Source organism: Podarcis melisellensis (assembly GCF_964234715.1).
Source record: "Podarcis melisellensis genome assembly, chromosome: 17".
NCBI classification, from domain to species: domain Eukaryota; kingdom Metazoa; phylum Chordata; class Lepidosauria; order Squamata; family Lacertidae; genus Podarcis; species Podarcis melisellensis.
Genome location: NC_138534.1, coordinates 6,383,414 through 6,407,213, shown reverse-complemented (window position 1 = coordinate 6,407,213; position 23,800 = coordinate 6,383,414). Strand labels below are relative to the sequence as shown.

The following is a 23,800-nucleotide window of genomic DNA, read 5'->3' as shown; positions in this document are numbered from 1 at the left end:
CCATGGGTATTGGGAGTGCCGGGTTTACGTATAAGCTAAAGAAGCTATAGCTTAGGGCCCCACTCTCTTAGGGGCCCCAAAAAAGTTTAAAGGGGGAAAAACCTAGATGTACATTTCCAAAATATGATAAAAACCAAATAAAATAAAACCTACACACAGCAACAGTGTTTCACTGTTTAATTGTATTTCAGTTCAACAATCAATTTGATAAAATACATATTTTGTTATGTGCAAATGGCTTTAGATACCTATTAGGTCCATAAATTACCATATAACATACTGTATATTCAACAACAAAAACCAGCGACAATTTGTGACAAAGGACAGCTGGACATACAAAGGGCCTCATTACCTTCAGTAGCTTAGGGCATCATTAAAACCTAAATCCGGCCCTGCGTATTGGTGCATTCTGCAACAATAACGCATGAAATACATCATATCTTTAGGAAAAGCCAACAGCTGGCAGTAGGCTGGAGGCGACTCAGGCTGCAGCCGAGGCTGCGCCCGCGGTTCTCCCACTCCGGAGCCCTACCGGGGTACCAGCCCGCGCGCTCGCTTCACTTTATTCGGCTCCGGCCGGGCTTTCGCACCGCGGCCTCGGGTCAAACTCCTCCCTCGAGCGCGCGGGACGAGCTACCGGAAGAAGAAGAGCGAGCAGCCGCCTCCCGCGCGGACCGCGAAGGGTTAACCCCTCCTCCTCGCACCCGGCCCGGCCCTATCTCATTGGCGCGCCCGACCAACAACTGCCCGGGAGGCGGGCCGAGTCCTTACCCAGGCCAATGGGCTGCCGGCGTGCCGCCGCCGCCGCCGCTCTTTCCCAACCCTCGCTCTCGCTGATCTTAGCCTGAGGGCGGGAGAAGAGGACGGCTGGTTCCCAAGATGGCGGCGGCGGCGGCGGTTGTGGCGGGGGTTTCCGCGGCGGCGGCGGCCGACTCTGCCTCGTCGGCCCCGGCCAGCGCCCGCGAAGAGGAGCTGCCTCGCCTGGAGCCGGCCGAGGTGAGGAGCCGCCTGGAGAGGAGCGCCCGGCAGTTCCGCAACCGGCGCAAGGTGCTCGTCCGGGGGCTGCCCGCCGACGTCGCTAACCAGGTGAGCCTTCTCCCCGCCCCCCTCCGGCCGCTTTTCTCAGTCACCTTCTCCTGCCTGCGGAGGAGCTCTGCTGAACCCTCAAGCCTGCGCGCTCCGCTCTCGAAAAGCGACAAACTCATCTGCCTCTGGTTGAGGGTGGACCCTCAATTCCCAGCACCTGACCCTACTGCCTTTCAGAAGCGCTATCTGAAAAAGTTTCGAGATCCGGGTGAGGTCATTCGCCTTTGCTAGCGAAGCATCATCACTGCTTTTCTCACTTCAGTTCTCAGCAAGTAAGAGCGAAGAAAAAGCCCTTGGTCATTTATCTATTCCTGGCTTTTACCATTTCCTTCAGCAAACTGTGGATCTTCTCCAGCCTTCAAGAAATAGATCTTTGCAAACAAAGCTAGTCTGCCAAGGAAAAGTTAGCGCAGAACCTTCTCTCTGATACAGGGTTTTATGTGTAGGGAGTATGAGGGAATATTCAAGCCCTTCACAAACTCACGCCCCAGCTGCAACCCAGTACAGATGCAAATGGGAGTCTGACATGTTGTTCAGCTATTTTAAGGGGTGTTCACACACACAGTGAACATATGAGATGGTTGGATGACACCTTGTAGATGGGCCCCTGCCAACATGGCAACGTATTTTCTGTTCACAGGTATAGTTGTACGCAAACAAGTCTCTTGTCTTTGTACATCCTTGTCACACAGACACTGAATGTGCAGCCTCCAGGGGAGGAAGGGTTGGTGTCCAGGGTTTGTGTCTAGCAGGTTTAGCCACCTTGGGCCCTCACACATTTGCTGCTGGAAGGCATATTCTGAACACGCTGCTAGTGGGAAGAGATGTGTGTTCTGCAATACAGACACTCAGACACCATGGTTCACAAACAGACTTCAGACCGTGGATTTTATATCTGACTTCCTGCCCACTCACACACCGTGACTTTGTCAGCTTGGACACCATACCACAAACTATAGCTAAGCCATAACCATAATTCAGCATGATGTCTGAATTGAGCGAGACATGTCATCAGTCTTTTCTGTTTCTATGGCTGTTGTAGAGGAATGCACATATTCCTATGGGGCTAGAGGCGACCTCTCAGTTGTGCATTTTTGTCCTCAGCTATGTATCATCGATATATTTCACTACACCTTTAGTTTGTACGCCATCTTTCTGTATTGTTGTACTCAAGGTGGTTTACAAGCTGAAGAAACAACAGAATATACAGCCAGGATCACATGTCTTATAATGATCTGATCCAATGAAAATAAGTCATAATAAAAAGAACAACTTAAAATAAACAAGTTCTATCAAATAAAGTAATATTCAATAATCTGTTAGACAAAATATCATTCTCAAATTATCAGCAAATAATAATTAACCAAATTCACACTCAACAACCAGTGAATCATTACTAAACTATCATAAAGTCACCATACATAATAATAGCACAATACATTCCCATAACCTATGCATTGTGTTTTTAAATGCAGGAACCAGAAGTTAAGGTTGTAAACTGTGAATTTAAAAGGTGAGGAAGTGCCAGGGGCATTAGTGGGTGTGGTATTTCTATGCAGAGTCCACATGCATTCAAGATAGTCGCAATAGCAGTCACTGGTGATAACCATTCATGTTGGTGAAAAAATGCTTATTATCTTGTTTACATTTGGATTTTCTAAAGAACTTTGACACATGTACTGCTGCTCTCTTGTATTGGATAGAATGTTCAATTTTTTCTCTTCTATAACCCTGTCACCTGTCAAGTGATGTACCTGCACATGATGTACCTGCTGAAGTGGCTTTTACTCTGAAACTTAAGCAGTAAGAAATACATTGGCTTTTAAAGTGCCCGCGGGCTTCTTATGTTTTGCTGCGTACATTACTAGAAAGAGATATTTGTTTTCTTGAGTTGGTTGGCATCCACTTAGTGAGGTTGATGAGCAGCAGTTTTAACACAGAAGGAAGATGATAAGTTATTCACACAACACACCATTATACATTGCTGACAACCTTTCTCTATGAACTGTAAATTAAACTGGCCATAGTTGTCTGCTTTTGAGGAAACAAATGAGCATGTTTTATTACAGAATAGTAGCGCTCCAACAGAGTTGTTAAGGGAAATACAGTGGTAAGGAAGCAGTGTGCTAACGTTTTGTCTGTGTGTGTTTACATATTTGCATCTCTTTCAAGATGTGTCACAGAACACGTGATGCAGTAACTTTGCTGAAACTAATCAAGTGTGGGTTGTCTGGTCATTGCCCACCTTGAGTTGGATGAATGGTGGACTAGAAATGTAATGAATCTACGGCGTCTATGCACATTCTCAGATTTAGTTCATAGAGACCTGAGGGGAGAGTGCTGAAGCCGGAAGAACTCTGATTTCAACCTTGAGCAGTTGAAAGACGGTTGGTTGAAATGCTGCCAATTAATTGCATGCAAGGTGGAGAGCTTAAAAGCTCCTTTTGTGCTAGATTTCCTGGCACAGAAAGAGCTTTTAAGCTCTCCACTTTGCTTATTGGTCTCTGTGAGGTCCTTGTGGGAACTCGCCAGCCTTGCTGGTGTCTCCCAGAGCTCCGTAAGCAAAGCAGAGAGTTTTGGCCCACTATAGGTGGGCTGAAACTCCTAAATGGATAGATACCATTTCTTAGGGATACAGTGGTACCTCGGGTTAAGTACTTAATTCATTCCGGAGGTCCGTTCTTAACCTGAAGCGCCACTTTAGCTAATGGGGCCTCCAGCTGCCGTCGCACCGCCGGAGCACGATTTCTGTTCTCATCCTGAAGCAAAGTTCTTAACCCGAGGTACTATTTCTGGATTAGCGGAGTCTGTAACCTGAAGCATCTATAACCTGAGGTATCACTGTATGTGTTTTATAAACAGGTTCTAAGATGCACCTCTGTATAAATGTCTCATTTAAAAAAAAAAATTCTTGTGAGGATTACATTAGCATCCATATCCTGTAGTGGAGTGAACTGATCAGGAAGGGCAATTGAACTTTAGAAAGGACAGTGGAACTTCATAGGAAATCCTCATTGTGTACATTTTACATTATTACATAGAAACAGTTGAACAGCCCACCAGGTGAAGGTTTGACCCTGTGACCTGTCCTCATTGTTTGGGTGAGGTCACTTGATTCCCAAGCCCTATTGATTGCTGCCAAAGTATCAGAGGCACGCTTCTAGAATTGCCTTTAATTGGAATGTCTGCCTTTTCAAGGGCGTCAATAACACCCTCTCCCTAGAGTTTGGCTAGGTTTATGTTGGAAGAGTACATTGGAGTGTTTCAAGCTGCCTCTGGGAGGCACATTTCAAACCAGGGTCTTGCTTATCCATCTATGCACTCTTGGTCTCATGGTCAGAATGGTGGAGCTAGATGGCTTGGCAGAGTTTGACCTTGAGCGAGGTTGACTCCTTTCTGTGAAAAGATCACACATGCCTCAAATGAGGTAACCTGTTCAGCTCGCCTGCTTGCCAGAAGTGAAAAGTATCTTGAGCAATAAGTGAAAGTGTTGCCTCAGGCAGCATAAAGCACATGCTAAATATTGGCTTGCTGCTGTTCAGGAAGACTGCAGTCTGGAAAGGAAGCTGATCTCCTGTGGTGCCAGCTGTTCTTGTTGATGATTTATGCTGATTATGCAATTCCCTCAGTAAATACAGACCATAATGTCATCTTTAAGTGGAGGTATAGTGCCTTCTGGTTCTCTTCTATTCAAACATCTTTTTTTAGTTGAAAAACATTTAATTCCATCAACACAAAGTCATTTGACAACTAATCCTTATAATGGTGAATGTAGGCCAGTTTTGTTTGTGAATTGTACCTTGAGACAATATTTATTACTAGATTTCTATACTGCCCTTCATCAAAAGATCTCAGGGCCATTCACAAGATAAAAATACAAGATAAAAGCACAAATAAATAGTTAAAACGGAAATAACAAAACAATACCCCCCACATGCACATTTAAAAGGCTGTAGAATGTTGTTAAGCCAAAGGTCTGGTTGAAGAGGAACATTTTTGCCTGGAGCCTAAATATATATAATGAGGGCACCAGATTAACATCCCTGTGAAGAGCATTCCACAAACGGGGAGCCACTGCAGAAAACTCCTCCCTGTGAGAAGTAAAGTTACAGGGAACCAGGCACAGGGCCTTTTCAGTAGTAGCACCCACCCTGTGGAACACCCTCCCATCAGATATCCAGGTGATAAACAACCCTTTAAGTTTTAGAAGACATTTGAAGGCAGCCCTCTGTAGGGAAGTTTAAAATGTTTGATGTTTTATTATGCTTTTATATTTGTTGGAAGCTGCCCAGAGTGGCTAGGACAACCCAGTCAGATGGGCAGATAATAATAATAATAATAATAATAATAATAATAATAATAATAATAATAATTATTAATAATATAGCATTTCCAAAACATATCCATTGAGCAGGTAAGTGTGTTCCTCGTTTATCTCAGAATGGATGAGTTCAGAATAAATTACAACATGTAAACATATTTTACTATTTCAGATAGATAATGTGAAAAGGAAAAGAGCCTATGTCAACCAAACCTTATTATAAACTGGCAACAGGGATTGTCAGACCACACCACAGTAAAGTTATTCTTAATGTGACTTAACACAATCCTCATCTTATTCATTAATTTTCTAATAATGTATCCCATATAAAACAGAGAGGGACTTCAGTTTTCCATCACATTCAGTTTTGAAGTTACAAGCACTTTAACAAAGAATTATTTGTTTAAGAAGACTTCCCCAAACCATATTTGATTATTATAGGGCTTTTATGGACTTAGGATCAAAATGTGTATCTGATTACTTTATTTGAGGGGTGGCCAGTAATATTACTGTGTTTGAACCCAGAAAGGGGACTTTTAAGAGCAGAGCATATTTGTTATTTTTGTCAGTTCTCTCTCTCTCTCTCTCTCTCTCTCTCTCTCTCTCTCTCTCTCTCTCTCTCTCACACACACACACACACACACACACACACAGACAATGTTGCCAAACTTTTACTCTTCTGCTCAACAAGAGAGAGCTTTTCAAACCAGTTCTGTGAAAACCTGAATTGTGTGGCATGTTTAGTTGGACTTTGTCCAAGCCTGCAAGATAAATCTTCAGATAAAAAATCCAGAACCAGGAAATGCTCAAAGCATTGATTAGGCTTTGCTGGAGTTGCTGCCAGGACGTGGATGCAGCTTTTACTATAAAATGAAATAACCATTTCATGCTCTACAGTGGGGTGTGACTGGCTTCAGGAATGAGGACTGGGTGTATTTTGCTGAAACTATCCTCTGGGCAGATTCTGGCCTCTGTGGACTGGAGTGGGGGAAGTGGCTGGGATTCCTTTTGATGAAAGAGGTAATGTTTCCCACTCTGGCTCAAACTGGATTTCTTCTGTTGACTTTGCACAGGAAGTTCATGATCTGCTGAGTGACTACGAACTGAAGTACTGTTTTGTGGATAAATACAAGGGAACTGGTAAGTAAACTAGCATTACAGAATTCTCCTTTCTGTCATAGGGTGGGTTGACTCTGTTCAACTCTTGACAAATAAAAAATAATCTGCTGAACCTAGCTGAATGGACAGCCCCTTTCAATTAATCTCCATTGAATGCAGATTCATGGGTAACTAAAAGATTGGGTTGATGCACATAGTTTATGTGGGTGGAGGTCTTTTCTAATATTCTTCTTGCTTGCTCTCACTGGTGTGGACATGGTGTTTGTCTTGGTCTTACTGTCCTCTGCGTGTGATCATCCTTCAGTTTTGCACATTCAGCCATATGTGAGATGGCTAGTGACTTCATTTGGAAAATTAGAAGCCCAGGAGCCCCATGAGGTCTTGTATGTGCCATAAGGGGGTATCTGGTTTGTGTGCTGGAAATAACACCATTGGCTTTTTCTGTTCATTTCTGAATATCCATAACTCACTCTCTACAGTTTGGGCAAGGCTACACATATATTCTTCCTTGTTTAAACAGTATTGTTGTGCATTAGAAATTGTTCATGAAAAGGAAAAGCTTCTGGCATGCATGCCTGAAGGTTGGTGGTTCTACTAGTGGGCCATTCATCCCATCAACCCTAACATCAATCAAGGGGTGCAGGTGGCGCTGTGGTCTAAACCACTGAGCCTCTTGCGTTTGCTGATCAGAAGGTCGGCGGTTCGAATCCCCACTGCGGGGTGAGCTCCCATTGCTCTGTCCCAGCTTCTGCCAACCTAGCAGTTTGAAAGCACACCAGTGCAAGTAGATAAATAGGTACCACTGCACTAGGAAGGTAAATGGGGTTTCCATACGCTCTGGCACTCGTAATGGTGTCCCGTTGTGCCAGAAGCCCAGAAAGCTGTCTGTGACAAACGCCGGCTCCCTCAGTCTGAAAAGCTAGATGAGCGCCGCACCCCATAGTCGCCTTTGACTGGACTTAACCATCTCTTAATAAAATATTAATTTAAAATGGAGTAAAACTCGGATTTAGATGTACGTGTAAATACATTAACAAAAAAAGAGGGAAGAAAGCAAACTTAGCAAGGGATGAATATCAGCAAATTTAAGTCACTTGTATATTATTTGAACAGAGTAGTCACCAAGTTTATAAAAGGCACAAAATTTATTTAGGATGGGGAAACACCAAGAGTAACCACAGGTGTGCTCTTAAACTGGACGTGTAACTCACACCGTAAGCACCTAAAAGTCTTGGGGTAAACAATATTAATTTATCATGTCCCTGGCAGTTTTATTACAGCATCTTCCAGCTCTGAATGTCAGATGTTGGCAATGAAAAGAAAATAGTGGTCTGCGTCATACTGTGTTTGATATCTGTTGTTTGGCCACAACTAAAGACAGTTTGCTGGACTGGGTAGATTTTCTGCCTAGTCCAGCATGACAATTCTGTTGTGTACAGACAACAACCAATTAACATGCATCCAAATGACGTACGATTGTGCATGCATGCACAGCACTGAACCCAGAAGTGACCCCAAAACATCACTAAACACGTCAGAGGCACAACAGGGTGGGGCATACCACTATGCGGTGGGCTGGGAACAGAACCTCTGCGCAAAATGGTGATTGACTGTATACACCTTGAAATCTATGCAGAGGTTTGTGGGCCTTGACTTGTGTGTTGCTATATAACGTCTTGTCAGTAGCTTTTACATAACCTCGCTCTCTTGCAGCTTTCGTCACGTTACTGAATGGGGAACAGGCAGAATCGGCCATTAAGCAATTCCATCTGAGCAAGCTGCGGGACAAAGAGATCACAGTGCAGTTACAACCTACAGATGCCTTGCTCTGCATTGCCAACCTGCCCCAGCTTTACACGCAGCAACAGTTTGAGGACCTGGTTCGGCCCTTTGGGAACCTGGAACGATGCTTCTTGGTGTATAGTGAGAAGACGGGGCACTCCAAAGGCTATGGCTTTGTGGAGTACATGAAAAAGGATTCAGCAGCCCGAGCAAAATCTGACTTGCTGGGCAAACAGTTGGGAACACGGACTCTGTATGTTCACTGGACAGATGTTAACCAGTTGACCCTGGACCTCATTCATTCAAAGTGCTTATGTATAGATAAACTGCCACACAATTACAATGACATAGAAGAACTGAGGCAGACCTTCTCTGCCATCTGCCCTCCAACATTCTGTCAGGTAAGCACCTTGGGCCACAGGGAAGAGGGCTGCCCTTCCTGTCCTTAGTGCAGCACTCAAAGCAGTTTCACACAACAGGCTTGTTGCACTTATTTTAGAATCCATTTACCTGGATATTTCTGAAGCAACAAAAGATCAGGCTGCCACCCCTTCCAGTTTGCTTCTGTGAATAGCACAACAGTGTTGTGCCACAAATTCCTTCAATAATGAAATTTAGAAACTTACTGCTGGTCCTAAGTGCTTGGTCACTCACTGCCAGGGGATTAACATTTGGCATAATTTCCAGCTCAAAGAAAGTGGTTTGCTTGAATCACACAAGCTATCCCCACAGCAAAAAGTTTGTTTTTCTGTGTGCTCAACATAGAATGCAGTGGTACCTCGGGTTATATACGCTTCAGGTTACATACGCTTTAGGTTACAGAGTCCGCTAACCCAGAAATAGTACCTTGGGTTAAGAACTTTGCTTCAGTATGAGAACAGAAATCGTGCGGCAGCAACGGGAGGCCCCATTAGCTAAAGTGGTCTTCAGGTTAAGAACAGTTTCAGGTTAAGACCAGACTTCCAGAACGAATTAAGTACGTAACCAGAGGTACCACTGTAATAGAAATGTAGAGTTGGAAGAGATCACAAGAATCATGTAGTCCATGTTGACTAGATTGCACTTCTGGCCAGGGTCAAGGAAATGTATTGAACATAGAAGCCTAATTCTGTGGCCACAGATAGTCTCTATTCAAATTCTATATAGTTTTGAAATACTGGCACCTGTCTCCTCCATATTTTTTGTGGTTTTCTATGAACGTGAGATGGGCTATATCTTTTTTGCCACCTGATAACTGTAGCAACAGGTGCAGCCACACTAGTAGACTGTTTGCCACACCAATTTAAGTAGTAGTATTAATCTGTTGGGTAGAAAATGTAAAAGACTCTGGCTCAGGCAGTTGCATATTTTAAAAGCTGCACAAGCCCCATCAGGGCAAATGGGATATAATTAGCCAAATTACCTGTTGTAACAGTCTGGTAATGCTAATAACAGGGCTATTGGCTATAACTTCACCTTCCTCCGCCCCCCAATTCCATATAACAAAATGTGAATTACAACATAGTGCTTTCTTTGACTGCATTGTTGGACTTTTTCAGGGGGAAAGTGCTTGTTGGTTACCAACCATACGGCAAAAGAGTGATGAGGTTAGCTGTTGTGATTGTGCTAATGAGACTCTTGTGGGGGGTTGCTGTAAGATTGTTCTGTCATTCGCCCCTAGCCTAGCAATTCTCTTGTAGTAGCTTGGTTCTCTTGACAAAATGAGGTGATACATGTCCCAGTAAGCCAGAGATATCCATTGTGGTGCTTTCCATATGTTGGACTACAGTTCTCATCATCCCTGACTACTTGCCATACTGGCTAGGGCTGATGGATGTTTGAATTCAACATCTGGAGGATACGCATTGACTGCTCCTGTCCTAAGCGCAGGAGGATTTACTGATGCAGAATCTTGCTGGGATTCCCTGAGGCTGTAGGTTCTTCAGCTTTGGTTGACTCAAAGCATATAAAGCAGCCATGTCCTCTTTCTCTTGTGCCGAGTCACCTTCTTACTGCCTTCTTTTCCTTTTGCATAGTTGGCATGTGGTCAGGATGGGCAGCTAAAGGGCTTTGCAGTCCTCGAGTACGAGTCAGCTGAGATAGCAGAGATGGTCCAAGAGGCCACCAATGGCTTGCCACTTGCTGGAAACCACATCAGAGTGTCCTTCTGTGCTCCAGGCCCTCCTGGGAGAAGCATGCTAGCTGCTCTGATAGCGGCACAGGCAACAGTAAGGTTCAATTCACAATAATCACTGTATGGTTTTATGTTGTGAGCTGCACTGAGATTTTCTTCATAGCAAGTGGTATAAATATGTTAAATGATGCCTCTTCCTATGGGTAGCTTGAAATCATCTCCTTGCCAATACTGTACCACCTTTTGTTCCTTTATCCACCTTTCTCCTCATGCCTATATCTTTTTAAGAGGTTTATACTTTGGTCCAGAGTTGGGTGTTGCATCTCCGGGGACTGACACAATGCTTCCATTGTTTTGGTTTTGGACAGACGTCTGCTCATCAACAAGGCTTCCTCCTATAGCCATTATCTGTTCTATATGGGCATCCACTGTATTGTGCGGATGGTTTGATACTGATAGACTCATTAAGTGAAAAGGAGAGCAACTTACTTACATTTCAGCTCACCTCATTACAAGGGTACATGTTTGAATCAAAACAAAATACAGCTCACAGAAGCCCAAAGGTCCCCCTCCAGTGGCCCAATGTGGCAGGCTGTCTGTCTTAAGTGTTCTGTGTTGTAAACTGTTAATTACTTTGTGAGCTGAAACCTTAACTGTACACTCGGATGCTCCCTTCCTGCATGGTTAGAGTCATGATCATGAAAAGGTTCTTCTATCAGTTAGTGAGTCCGGGTGCCTCTTGATTTTTTTTTGTTTTGTTTTTTTGCTGCTGTTGCTTTTACAGGCACTTAACCGTGGAAAAGGGCTTCTTCCCGAGCCCAATCTTCTTCAGATTCTGAACAGCTTAGGGAATCCTACGTCAGTCCAGCTCTTATTCAACCCTCTCCTTCATGGAGCCATTGGAGGAAAGCAAGGCAAGTATGCATAAGGGGCCCTCAAATAGGATGTCTCTGAAAGCACCTTTGGTGTTGAGCTATGTGATCTTGGGGTTTCCTCCCACTGTGAGCCCATTGAGTATGTTAGATCTCCTCAGCCCTAGTGGCATCTGCTAATGGCCAGATGTGTTGTCACTGACTTGATTGGAGCTGCAATCAGACAGGGTCGTTTGTATTCACAATACAGATATGATAGTTGTTGTTTTTATCTTGGGCTGTAGAAGAGCAGGTTCAAAAAGACGGGAAGCTTTCCTCAGATCAGAAAGAGCTTGAATTCTTACCAAATATTTGTGTTGGATACAAAATGGATAAGATGGCACTTTTGCAGATGTAGTAGGTGCTTTAGAGTTCTTCATGAGGCAACCAAAATGGTGTTCATTCTTACTTGTAGTTTATCTAATGTGAGGATTTGTGCCTAACAAACTAGTGCTGTCAAGTAAGGGAGTGGGGAAAAACCTAACTTGGACTCATTCATCAAAAGCAAAAGCGAATAAGGTATTCTGATAACTTTAAAAGATGAAGGGTTTCGCAGTTTGGGCTGTTCTTTTTGGTTCAGTTTGCATTACTGCAGTATTTTGAGAGGTTGCTAAGGGATTCCCCACCCCATTACATTGGAGAGTTTTTAAAACTTCATTTTTCTTTTTCAGGAATCCTAGGAGCCCCTCCATCAGTGCACCTGCTAAGCAACCCTGCCCTGTCCACAGCGCTGCTTCAGCTAGCGCTTCAAAATCAAACACAAGCACAACAGGTAACTGCCATTCAGTGTTGCAGGTAAAATAACATTGGTGTTAATCTTTGCCCTATCCATGGATGGGCTGGTGTTCCAGATTGTGAGAAGATAAAGAACAATCTCCTTGTCTCTCTCTCCCCTCCCTCCTCCGCTCCTAAAAAACATCCTCTATATACAGATACATATCGCTGCAGAGGCAGCGACTGCTTTGGAAACAAGTACCTTGGGGTTATACCTGGGGATCATTCTCTTCCACTTCTCACCAGCAGCCTAACTCACTTTAGCCTCACACTCAAAAGAATCTAGTTGCATCTATTCTTTAATTCTTCACTGGAGCTTCTCTGTGTACTGTTGCAATGCTATGCCGAATGGCAGGGAGAATTTTATCAGCTGTGGTTTCATCTGGTTCCTACAGGGCAAGATCTAGTCTGCTTGATCTCCTGGTAATAGAAATGTCCTTGGGGTGGCTTGCAAACAGCAGGAGTTTAATGCAGGCTCTTACTTTCAAACTTCCTTCTCTGTTTTTTCTTGTCTGTTTTCATTCTCTTGGCTTTTAGTAACCCTGTCTCTGGTCTCTATTTGCTTTCTGCTCCAGAAGGCATTTCTTGGAAACTTGCTCTTAGTCCAAAACCAGGTCTGGACACAACTCCTGCAGAACAAGGAAAACCAGGCCATATTCCATGTGAGTGGTAGGCCAGACCTGTGTGTGAAAATCACGCTGCTTGTGTGTGGGTGTTTATTGTGTGTACGCTGCATGAAGGTGCACTGCAGGGACCATCCTCCAGCTTTAATCATATTCTAGTCTCACTGGGGGGGGGGGATGTGTTGTGCAAGACATCCCCCTAGATCTAGGACTTCACTCTGTTGAAGCCTCAAACCCCATAGTTTCAGGGGGGCTGGCTTGCGGTAGCATTTAGCATGACTAGTAGATGGCTTTCTGATAAAAAGAGGGTTGATGAGGAGCGCTCTTGTCAGTATGCAAGTCCTCTTCACTTCCTTACCGCTGAATGGGAACATATTTATTCCAGTGAGTGCTGTGTGCCTATGCGCCATCAAGTGAGCTGCACCATTGTGGAGCAAAATTAATTGTGCATGATGGAGCAATTCTGGTGGTCTGAAGTTTTCCAAATATCTAGAATTATTTGACAAGGAGCAGTGGAGTAGAGGGCAAAGAGATAGAGCTGCAAAAAAAAATGAACAGGTCTGTTTTCCACATCTCCTTCTGGAAGTATACCCAAATGGATTGACATAGGCCCTCTGAATTTGGATGGAGTAAACCTCCTCCTGATGCCTCCTTGTTGAAAACCATTGTTTATCAGACTTCAGACTTTTGTTCTCAACAAGTTGGGTTTCAGAGCATAGCTTTCTAGGCTTCTATTCTGCTTTGCTGCCTCCAACCATTGATAGAAGAGTCTGCCACAAACAACTATTAGAACTTGCCATGGTTGGGGTGGAGTCGCATCGGAATTAAATAGCCTTGAATGTTGTGGTTTTGCCTGCTGTTAATGTTGTCCCTGTTGCAGCTGAACAGCAAAATCCATCCCAACTATCACTTCTTTCAAATAATAGTAAGTCGTATACTCAGAACAGTGATGCAAGGAAGTTAGCAGCAAGGGCTTTCTGTACTGGATTCTCTGAGGGTTGCTTTGAAATGGAAATGGAAAGCTGTAGAAGAACAGTTGGAGAATGGGAAAAGGCCATGAGTGTGCTGGAATTTAAGCTAACAGTTTGTGCTGTAGAATCCTGTTTGTGTTCCATTTGGGCCCTTGCAACAGCTAAACTCACTCAGTCTTTACCACAAAATCCTGTGAAGTCCATCTGAAAGACATTGGTCACCTCTCTCCTACCTATAAAGCTCCATCTTTCTCAAGCTGTTCTGTATCTGAACATAGCTTACCAGGAGTGTCCGGTGGTACTCAGTTACCTGGGCACTGGTTTAGCAAAATGATCTGCCCATCGTCTGTAAGCTGCATTCAGGTGGTCTGCAGCATGTATGCATTAAACAGTAATACTGGTTTTCAATTGTATTCTTACTGCTGCTTTAGATTCTTATATTGTACTTTATTGTGTTACAGTCTGAATTTAATAGAATGCAAAATGTTAGAAATAAAAGAAACACTAATTTTTTTTAAAAAAACACCATACATCACCTAGCACAGCACAGAAAAATCATTAAGTGGTCCATCAGCAATTTTCAAGTGGTCCTTTGGGGGGGGGGAAGCTTGGGAACCACTGCTCTAGACACATGAGTGCTGTGGCTGTATGTAGTTGATCCCTTTTTCCTTAACCATTTGGATCAGTATGCCTTTGCCATTGCCTTGCTTCAGATTAGTGGCTTGTAGTGGGTTATTGGCTTGAGTGTGTTGGATTTTTATCACACACAGTCTTGTTTCCTGTCTTAATTGTGGGAACATATTGATTTGTTTGTAGAAACCAGGAATCTTGGGAGAGTCTCCACTGGGTTCCTTGCAGCATGCTTTGGGAATGCAAAACACACCAACTTCTCAGACAGGAAATCAGTTACTGAGTGAGATGTCCTCAGGTAAGTGCTTTGTGGTATAGGGTCATAACAACATCCTCTCCAGAATTTAATTTTTGAGTGATGGTTTCTACTAGAAGCTAGGGAAATCATGTTCTATAAAGTCAATACATAGGCAGTGAAAGTATGGAAAAACCTACAGATCAAGGAAACTCTTGATTCTTTCAGAAACTGACTGACCACAAAATATAGCTTATCTGTTCTTCTTTTTCTCATTTAACTTACTTTGTATATTTTGTATAGTAAAAGGTGAAGATTTATACGATCTGAAGAGAAACCACCTTAATAACTGTTAATATATACTGTTGTTATACTTTGTATTTTGGGTCTATGGACTTCAATAAAGCTGTGTGTGATTTTTACCTTGCTGATCCAAGTCCAGAATTCTTTCATCATAACAGAAGGGAGAGTATTTACTTGGGTTACTGTATAGCAGACTCTCCTTTGAATAGAAGGCTTTGGGATGTAGTGAGAAGGCAAAATATTTTTTTCATTTTAAATCTTAGCATAATTGGTGCTGCACCTCACAGCAACTTCATTTCATCAAGATCTACTCATACAGCAACTGCAGTAACTCTCTTTGTTATTTTTGCGAGCCGCAGCAGTTGCTTCTTCAGCTATGTTCTGCTTGTTCTGGCCCATGAGAAATCTTTTTGTGCATTTTATTTTTACTTCTCTTCACTTCAGAGTAGCTCCTGCAGCCCTGTGTGGAAATTAGGTAGGTGGCGCCACTCCTCACAGAAGTTGTGTAGGAAAATCGACAGAGCAAAGAACTCTCTTAACAGATCAAACAAGTATATCCTCAGGCCTGCAGTTGTTGAGGAAGGGAGGTTTCAGGCTAGTTGCACAGCAAGTTGTTCAGCAAGTCCTCATTCGGAGCAGGGTAGCATGGAAGGGAGCAAATTAACTCCTTCCATGCAGTGAGTCCCGTAGTGTTTAATGAAGGGATGTTTTGAGTCTTAGCTCCACATGAAGCCACCAAACTGAGCAACATAGAAGGAGAGTAGGGTTTGCTACCTTTCTTGCATTGTCTGAAGGAGTCTCCCCACCCATGTCTTTGTTGAAGATGGTAGCAAACTTTCACCCCACCCGTTGTGCTCTTGCCCCCATTGGAGCTTTTCATTGTTCCTGTGGAAAGGACTCAGACCAGCAGGTTATGTATAAATCCCTAGCAGGTTGGATAGCCCCATTTTACTCCCTTACTCACTGGCAAAAGCCCAGCAAATGACCTTCTACTCTTTAAGGTCTTTTAACCACCCTGAATTAGGTTAGTTGGCAACATCTGAACAGTAAATTGACTGTCCCAACCTGATGATTTGGGTTCCAGAACTACTTTATTTTAGGAAGTGGCTCTCACCTGGGTGCATCTTCTCTCCTTAGGTGGCTCTGTACCTTCTGACATGGCTCCAGGACCTGTGAAGTCTCCAATCTTGCCTTCAGGAAACCTGCCTTTGCCATCCTTTCTGGGGCCATTGGGAATGGAGAGGGAGAACTCTGTGATAGGACCCCACCTGACCCAACCTGGGCTACAAGGCCTCACCACTTCTATCCTGGGGTCCGTGATCAGTGGGCTTCAGAAGCCAAAGCAGACAGAAAATGGGCCTCCATCATCTGGGGTATGTGAGGAATCTGGTACCTTGTGAAGGTTTACATTTGTGAAAGTCTGAGTATATGTTATGTGGTGCTTTTCTGTCCTTCATCGTTGTAGTTCAGAAACATGTGAGGGTTTTGACTGAAGTGCTTTTATATTGCATGTCAGCTTCAGTTGTGCTTTTCCTTCCTGTACCTTTTCCCTTCCAGCTCTCCTCCTGCTTTTGAATTCTTCAGTTCTCATGCCCGCATTGAAACCCTGGGTTGAAACTGTTGCAACTGGATAGATTCCTCATCTTTAGAGCTGCCACAGAGAAGGCCCTCTCTGTGGCAGAGAGAGCCAGTGTGGTGTAGTGGTTAAGAGCGGTAGTCTCGTAATCTGGGGGACCGGGTTCGATTCCCTGCTCCTCTACCTGCAGCTGCTGAGTGACCTTGGGCCAGTCACACTTCTCTGAAGTCTCTCAGCCCCACTCACATCACAGAGTGCTTGTTGTGGGAGAGGAAGGGAAAGGAGAATCTTAGCCGCTTTGAGACTCCTTAAAGGGAGTGAAAGGCGGGATATCAAATCCAAACTCTTCTTCTTCTTCCCTCTCCCCCTGGGCCACACACACCAAACTTCTGAGGGAGGTATATCCCTCAGGAGGTGGAACTACCAAGAGGAGCCCCTTATAGCATAACTGACTCCAGGGGTTTTCAAAATTGGGCTGCAAGTGATCAGCTGGAAGATGTTCAGCATAGTGTAGGCCCTGTGTTTAGCCTGTCCGCACTTCTGTAATCAGTGTGTCAAAAGCATGTATATCCTCTCACACATTTTATTAGAAGAAAAACTGCCAAGTGTCTGTTGCTGAGAATCTCTTTAAAACCAATAGATCACTTCCCCAAGCGCCAACATTGGACTTAACTTTTAACTTTTTATTTTTTAATAGAGGATGCATCTACCTTTTCTTCAAAAAATAAAACTGTTTAACTTTTTTATCACACAATGTGTGATTCGCCTTTGTTAGGGGCACCAGCTGGAAACCTCTAGAAAATGGTGCTCACTGTTGCCTCTCTTACAGGTTTCTCTGCTAGGAGAGCCACCCAAAGACTTCAAGATTCCACTCAATCCTTACTTAAATCTGCAAAGTCTTCTCCCTACGAACAAGCCTGGAGGTAAGGTGGCCACATCTTAAGTGGTATTCGGCTAAAGTGGACCTGTTGAAATTAATGGGCCAAATTTAGACATGTTAATTTCAGTGGGTCTACACTGAATAAAAGTTATCTGAATGCCATCCCTTATTTGGCACAAAGGGAAATGAAAGTACAAAACTGTGTCCTCTAGTACTTGCTAGAAAATCTAATTTCTGGTGTGTTTTGAGCTGTCTTATGGAGGCAGGATGGCTAAGAGGCATGGCAGTTTTTAGTGTTCTTTCTGCCTGCAGCTATAGGCCTTGCATGATTAGACAATGAGGGTGTTTCCTGCAGTCCTGAGGTGAGTCTAAAGTGGGACAGAGCCTATCCCATCCCTGGTTCTTCTACCGTGCTGCCTGCATGCTGATAGTCAGCTCTTTTGTCTTTGTAGGTGGGGCCAACAAAGCATTCAGCTTGAAGACTGGTGTACTGGGCAATGTTTCAAATCCCAGAATTCCGCAGGCCTCCCTATCTGATGCTGTGTTGCCTTCTTCTGGGCTGACAGGAGATGGCTGTGCTTTTGACTACCAGCCAGTGAGTACTTGAAGATCCATTATGGTCATGGCTTCTGGATATAAACAGCAAGCTTAAAGCGCTGGAGTTGCTTTCATTTATCTTAATGCCCTTTAGGCTCTTCTTCTTCCATTCTGTATTATTATTCTGTGTGGCAGCATCTGCTAAAAACATTCTTGTTTAGACAAGCCTGCCCAGATGCTTAGGGTGTAATTTTAATCTCTTTTACTACTTGACCTTTTGTATGTTTTAGGGGTGTAATTTTTTTTTGAGTTTATTGCCTTATCTTTTTGTAAAGTGCTTTGAGGTTATTTTGCAATCAAGTGATGTATAAATTTTATGAAATAAATGTTATGTTCCTGTAGGCACAGATTTCTAGTTCTTATTGGTGACCATATCAGTTCAAATGACATCGAATCAGAGTTGGAAGGGAACCTCAGGATCCATGCTTTAACCAACTCAGCTATGAAAAGTTTGGGGCATCATTATATCCAGTTTATACAACTCGGGATTAAAGAGTTCCTGCCTTTTCTCTTTTCTATCAAAAGGACTTGGGAACGCGAATGTATCCGCAGGCCAGAGAGACAGGGCCCCAGCTAGGTGGATTTGCACACAACAAGCAGAAGGTAAACATCCATTGTTTTAATTGCCTCTACCTAGCTTGGATGGGGTAGATCCAGAGGCAGCCAACATGGTACCCTTGCTGAACTGCAGTTCCCACAATTGCTGCTGTGAATTGATGGGAGCTGGGAGTCCAGCAGCATCTGGAGGGCACCGTGTTGGCTACCCCTGGGCTAGTCCCAAGGAAGCTGCCTCTGTCATATTTATATTCCTAAATACCATGTTGGATTTGATACGGTGGCACTAAAAAATGTCGGCTCCTGGCCTCATCCACTGAAAGGCAGTAGGTTTAGAATGCTGCAGTGCCATAACTATGAGATTTGTCATTATGAAATGTTGTGATTTGCGCTAGTTTAATGTGCATGGAAGATGGTCTGGTAAGGAACACCCACAAACTTGGCTGTTAAGAGCAAGCCGCACTTGAAACGGTCGCTAACTGTGTAGCAGAATGCACAAGGAGGGCACAGAGCTGTGGAAGGTTGTGAGCGGGAAACGGACTCTTTCTTCTAGCCATACTGCAGTGCTGAACTGGTGACAAGTGCCTGCTGCCATTCTCCTTTCTCTCCCTCTCCAAGGCAAGTTGCCACTTAGAAGTGCTGTATAGGCTGGGGGGAGGGGCTCAGTCATTTTTAGTTCTTGCTGTCCTGCAGTGTGGAGAGGGGTGTGAGAAGCTCTGCATACGAGGAGCCGGTGTGAATCTTGTTCCCCTTTTCCAGGTGTCATCACCTGGGTTTGAACGGAACAGCCTTGGAGCCCCTCTGCCTCCTTTCTATTCCGGATCCCCAAGCTCCTATTTCACCAGCGGCCTTCAGGCTGGGCTCAGACAGAGCCACTTAAACAAAGTAAGATTTCCCATAATGCCGGCTGTGCTTTGTGTTAGGAGGCAAATTTGGGTAGTTTTTGGATGCTACACTGGCACATAAACAGCTCCAGTCACTTGCTGCTGTGGTCTCATGTTTGTTTTGTTATTTGTTAAATTTGTATACCTCTCTTCACCCCAAGATCACAGGGCAGTTCACAACATAAAAATACAAAATGAGAACTCAAAATACATAAAAAATAGAACAAAGACAAACTCATTCATTGGCTGTCTGAAAGCTTTTCATTTGAGTTTGTGGCCACTAGTTTTCCCTATGATAACAGCTTTTGCACACAGCTGATGATAGAAATGGCCAAACCTCAGTAGAATATGATCAAGGGAGATTGCAAACACTTTCAGATATAGCCCACAAAGTGCATGAGTTGCAGATCTTGTAAAAGAAAAGGTGAACATGGAATTGCTTTGATTATTATAGTGGGAATAGAGAATCTATTTTGTTGTTGGATTCTAGCTCCCATCAGCCCCAGCCATCACGGCTGCTGGTCAGGGATCGCAAGAATTGTAGTCCCAACAATACCTGGAGGGCAAGAGCCTGGAATAAGAAGGAAAATATTAGTATAATTATCCAAGACTGGAAACATTGGCTGGGATCCAAATAACAAGAAAACTAGTTTATGTGCCTATACTGTGCTCTGGGCTTGCTTTGCCAACAGCAAACCCCATAATACATTGTAAACCTTTTGGGAACTGATGATGCTTTTTAAAAAGCATTCTGATCTTGCATTGATCTGTTTAAAGTGCAAGAGCCTGATAGACATGCCTTGGCAAGCGTAGTGATCTGTTCTTGTATTACTAACAGTCTCAAAACCTGCAACTGCAGACCCTTCTGTAGATTGACCCCAAGATATAAACTAAATTAGTCTGATTTTATGCTGTTATTTTGCACAGAGGGTTTCTGGCTTCATTTGTTAGCGTGAAATTCTTGGATGCTTTTCTTCAGGAACTTCAAAGAAAAAGTATTTGGAGGAAAATCTCACAGGACAGCCAGAGAGGTTGGGGGGCAGGTTTACAGCCATTCTTAGCAAACAAGCCAACTCAGGCCACTTGTGAGACCTAGCTTTGCCTCCATATCCCCGAAGGACTGACATCTTGCCTTTATCAGTGTAGTGTTTTTCATAGTATCACACTGGGTAGTGGAGGGGGGTGTCAGCCTCGCAGTCAGAAATTACTGTATTTTTTGCTCTATAAGACTCTTTTTCCCTCCTAAAAAGTAAGGGGAATGTGTGTGCGTCTTATGGAGCGATTGCAGGCTGCGCAGCTATCACAGAAGCCAGAACAGCAAGAGGGCTGTTCTTGCTGTTCTGGCTTCTGAGATTCAGAATATTTTTTTTCTTGTTTTCCTCCTCCAAAAACTAGGTGCGTCTTGTGGTCTGGTGCGTCTTATAGAGCGAAAAATACGGTATATTAGTTCTACTCTTGCCTTTTCTTCCAGGCAGTTGGGATGCCACCTGTGAGTGCAGCAGATGGCATCATGGGACTAGGACCAACAAGTCACTCACACAGCACCTACTCAAAGGTGGGTTGGTACCGCTTTGAACTTTGAAACCTTTAGCTCCTCCATGTCTTGTCATGTCCCTAATTCTGCCTCTCTTCCCCCTCATTGCTTTTGCAGACTCCGGTTGGTGGCCAGAAAAGGGCCTTTTCCCACCTGCTCCCATCCCCAGAACCCAGCCCAGAAGGGAGCTATGTGGGTCAGCATTCTCAAGGCCTGGGAGGGCACTACGCAGACTCCTATATGAAGCGAAAGAGGATATTTTAATCAGTTTCCTATAGAAGCACTCACTTTTCTCCTTCCCCAAATATGTAAATTTTTGTAAAAATGTTTTTAATGTTTTGCTTAGACTTGGTTTTAAGACTCTGTGCAGAGGACTTGGCGGCTTCTGAGCATGGGATCCAGTGCAAGCACATCCTGGGCTTTGAAGATGAACCCATGGTGCTTTTTGCAGCAAATGCCCCTTTTCCCTAAGTGAGGCTATTTCGACAATCAGGAGAAGCACCACCAAACTGCAGACAGCTCCCTACTGCCTCTCAGTCAGCTGGACCAAAATGAATCTGGATGCCTTTTCCCTACTTGGGCTCCTTCCTGTTCTGTGCTCTTATTGCAGTATATTCTACTTGCATGGTCCTGTTGAGCAAGGGCCTTGCCTTCTAGAGATACGAGTGTCTTGCCTTAATACTTTTTCCAGCGAAGGAATGTACTTGCATTCTGTAGGTGCCTCTGGATTGCTGCAGTGCGATAGAGCAAACTTCTAAAGAGGAAGAAGATGGCAACGGAGAACTCTTGCGTCACGTTGGGAAACACAGTCCTGGTCAGTTGCAGCCTGTCACCTTCACTCTGCTCCTGCGGCCCCCAGGTAGAGACATGACTCTGCCTCCCCTGCAATCTGACTTTGCTTTTATTTTTTTAAACATTAAGTCTGTGTACTTATTTTGGTTATGATTAATTTGTAAATTACCTTTTTTAAAAAAATCAATTCTTTTAGTTACTTCCTTTAAAAATACATAGTTTAGAAGTGTGTGATCTTGGTAAACTCTATGAACTTGATTTATTTGTTTTAAATTCTCTGCCTCCTTGGGTTGTTGCTGTTTTTTCATTGGTTTAGACCAATTCCTTCTTGGGTGCAAAGGTTTTTTGAGTGAGTGTGGTTTTGTCTTAATGCTGATCCTGCATTCTGATAACACTTAAGCCAGGCTCCTATGGCTGGGTCTGCCTTTGGGTGTTGTTCCCTGGGGTGACTTAGAATTTTGCTTAGTGTTTTTCCATCTTGGTGGCAACAGGAGTCCTCCATTTGGCTTTTTGAGAGGACCCAGCTTTGAAGCTACACCTGCACTTTTTGCAGAGCTACGATTTTTGAGTGGGTTCCACTGAACTGGCATTTTCAAGCTCCAGTCTGAACTTAACGGGCTGTGAATGATCCTCTTCCCCTTACACTGGGCTGAGGGTGAAAAGATGGAAAGCACAACCCTATTCTACCAGGACATTTTCTGAACAAGGTCCAGGTTTAGCTTGGTACAGAGATAAATAAATGGCCCTATAAGTTGCTTAAACATCTTAGGTTCACAGTAGTTCCATATTACCCATTCTCAGTGTGTGGAGTTTGCTTTGAGACAGAGAAGGGGTCTGTGGCCTTTTTCCTGGGGGATTTGTAGTTTAGCCTATATACATTTTCTGTTTTATAAACACGCTATGATGATTCTACTGTAGATACTGCTTGGTTAGCTGTATATGTCGTGGGATTTGAAATCCATTGGCAGCTGGATACCAACTTTCCAAAGTAAAGTTATATTTATATCAAACCTTGTCTCGCTTTTTCATTCTTTGTGCATGGAACTTTAAGAATAATGAGCAGTAGAAGCAGATGTTTTTGAGCAAGCTGGATTGCCTAATCTCTGTACCAACTGTATATACAAAGGTAAAAATAAACTCTAGAGCGGGTTGGCAACCTTCAGACCCGGGGGCCTCTCTGTATGGATCGTGGGACTCTCTCCAGGCTGCTCCTCTACCCAGGTTGCACCTGTTTGACACCCACCCTCCTAAAGTAGTTATGTAGTGAACTTTAGTACTACTACTTGCTGGCTTAAATAGAAGATGGAGAGGTGAGTGTGTGGTTTGGAACTGGCGCTAAACTGTAGGCTGTGTTCAAAGACGAGTCACATCCATTGTTCTGCTTCCTTTTGCCTCTGGCATTGCCTGCCACAAGAATGCAGCACCTGGAAAGTTGTCCAGAAGAAAATATGACCCTCTGGCTGAGAAAAGTTTACTCCCCCCCCCCACTTGTAACTATGAAACAGGTTGAATTATTATTCAAATAGTACCACATTAAAGTGCAAAGGTGCTAGACTACAGGTAAAGCATCTGTTTCAACAAAGGCTCCTCTAAATGAATACTACAACTTATAATTTCTTTGGGTAAAGTTGGATTGTTTGAGAGATATCCTTCCAGCATAGATTTGTGCCATCTTTTATAAGAATTTTTTTCTTGTAAGGTATACTTAATTCCCTCCTCTATGACATATTGTATAAAAACGAAAAAAAACTTGTATCAAAACAAAATTACACATACACTTGCTTTGCTTCAGCATACAATGCAAGTTTTGCAAAGTGCTCTCACTCCACTGGGCCAAGGAAATAATCTCTTAGTTTATGAAAGGCTTGCCAGCCCTCAACCACTCTTGAAGGGATAGTATCTACATTTGTGCCATAGATTTTAAACATAATACCTGTCAAAATATTCAAGATTAGATAAATGGACCTTGTTACAACAATGTTGATGAAGGGCTTATTTACACCTTTGGTGCTAACTAGTGTATAAATCCAATATGCACCAGAAGAGAGTGAGAAGGCTACATAGTGATGTCCCAAAAGGAAAAACAGGCAAGATTTAATGGTGGATCATCCATA

General features: G+C 43.6%; 1 protein-coding gene across 3 annotated transcripts; it reads left to right on the top strand.

Moving 5' to 3' along the window:
• Window positions 1-864: 864 nt before the first annotated feature.
• On the top strand, window positions 865-22,696 carry RAVER1 (ribonucleoprotein, PTB binding 1). 3 transcript variants are annotated; one of them, XM_081894061.1, is made up of 15 exons: window positions 865-1,086; window positions 6,481-6,547; window positions 8,240-8,709; window positions 10,324-10,515; window positions 11,206-11,335; window positions 12,004-12,104; window positions 12,685-12,768; window positions 14,517-14,628; window positions 16,006-16,241; window positions 17,274-17,367; window positions 17,777-17,919; window positions 18,447-18,524; window positions 19,236-19,361; window positions 20,832-20,915; window positions 21,012-22,696. In XM_081894061.1, the coding sequence occupies exons 1-15, from the start codon at window positions 880-882 to the stop codon at window positions 21,156-21,158; spliced, it is 2,271 nt and encodes a 756-aa protein (XP_081750187.1). In that variant the 5' UTR covers window positions 865-879; the 3' UTR covers window positions 21,159-22,696. The 3 variants fall into 3 exon arrangements, with proteins under 3 accessions (XP_081750187.1, XP_081750186.1, XP_081750188.1); XM_081894060.1 differs by having other exon boundaries at window positions 12,682-12,768; XM_081894062.1 differs by lacking the exon at window positions 12,685-12,768.
• Window positions 22,697-23,800: the final 1,104 nt, after the last annotated feature.

What these genes read in the sequence shown, in the direction of transcription:
- RAVER1 (XM_081894060.1), top strand. Translation starts at nt 880, where the DNA reads ATGGCGGCGGCGGCGGCGGTTGTGGCGGGGGTTTCCGCGGCGGCGGCG. An exon ending in GGATAAATACAAGGGAACTG is followed by an intron (nt 6,548 to 8,239) that starts GTAAGTAAACTA and finishes GCTCTCTTGCAG; the next exon opens with CTTTCGTCACGTTACTGAAT. An exon ending in AGCCATTGGAGGAAAGCAAG is followed by an intron (nt 11,336 to 12,003) that starts GCAAGTATGCAT and finishes TTTCTTTTTCAG; the next exon opens with GAATCCTAGGAGCCCCTCCA.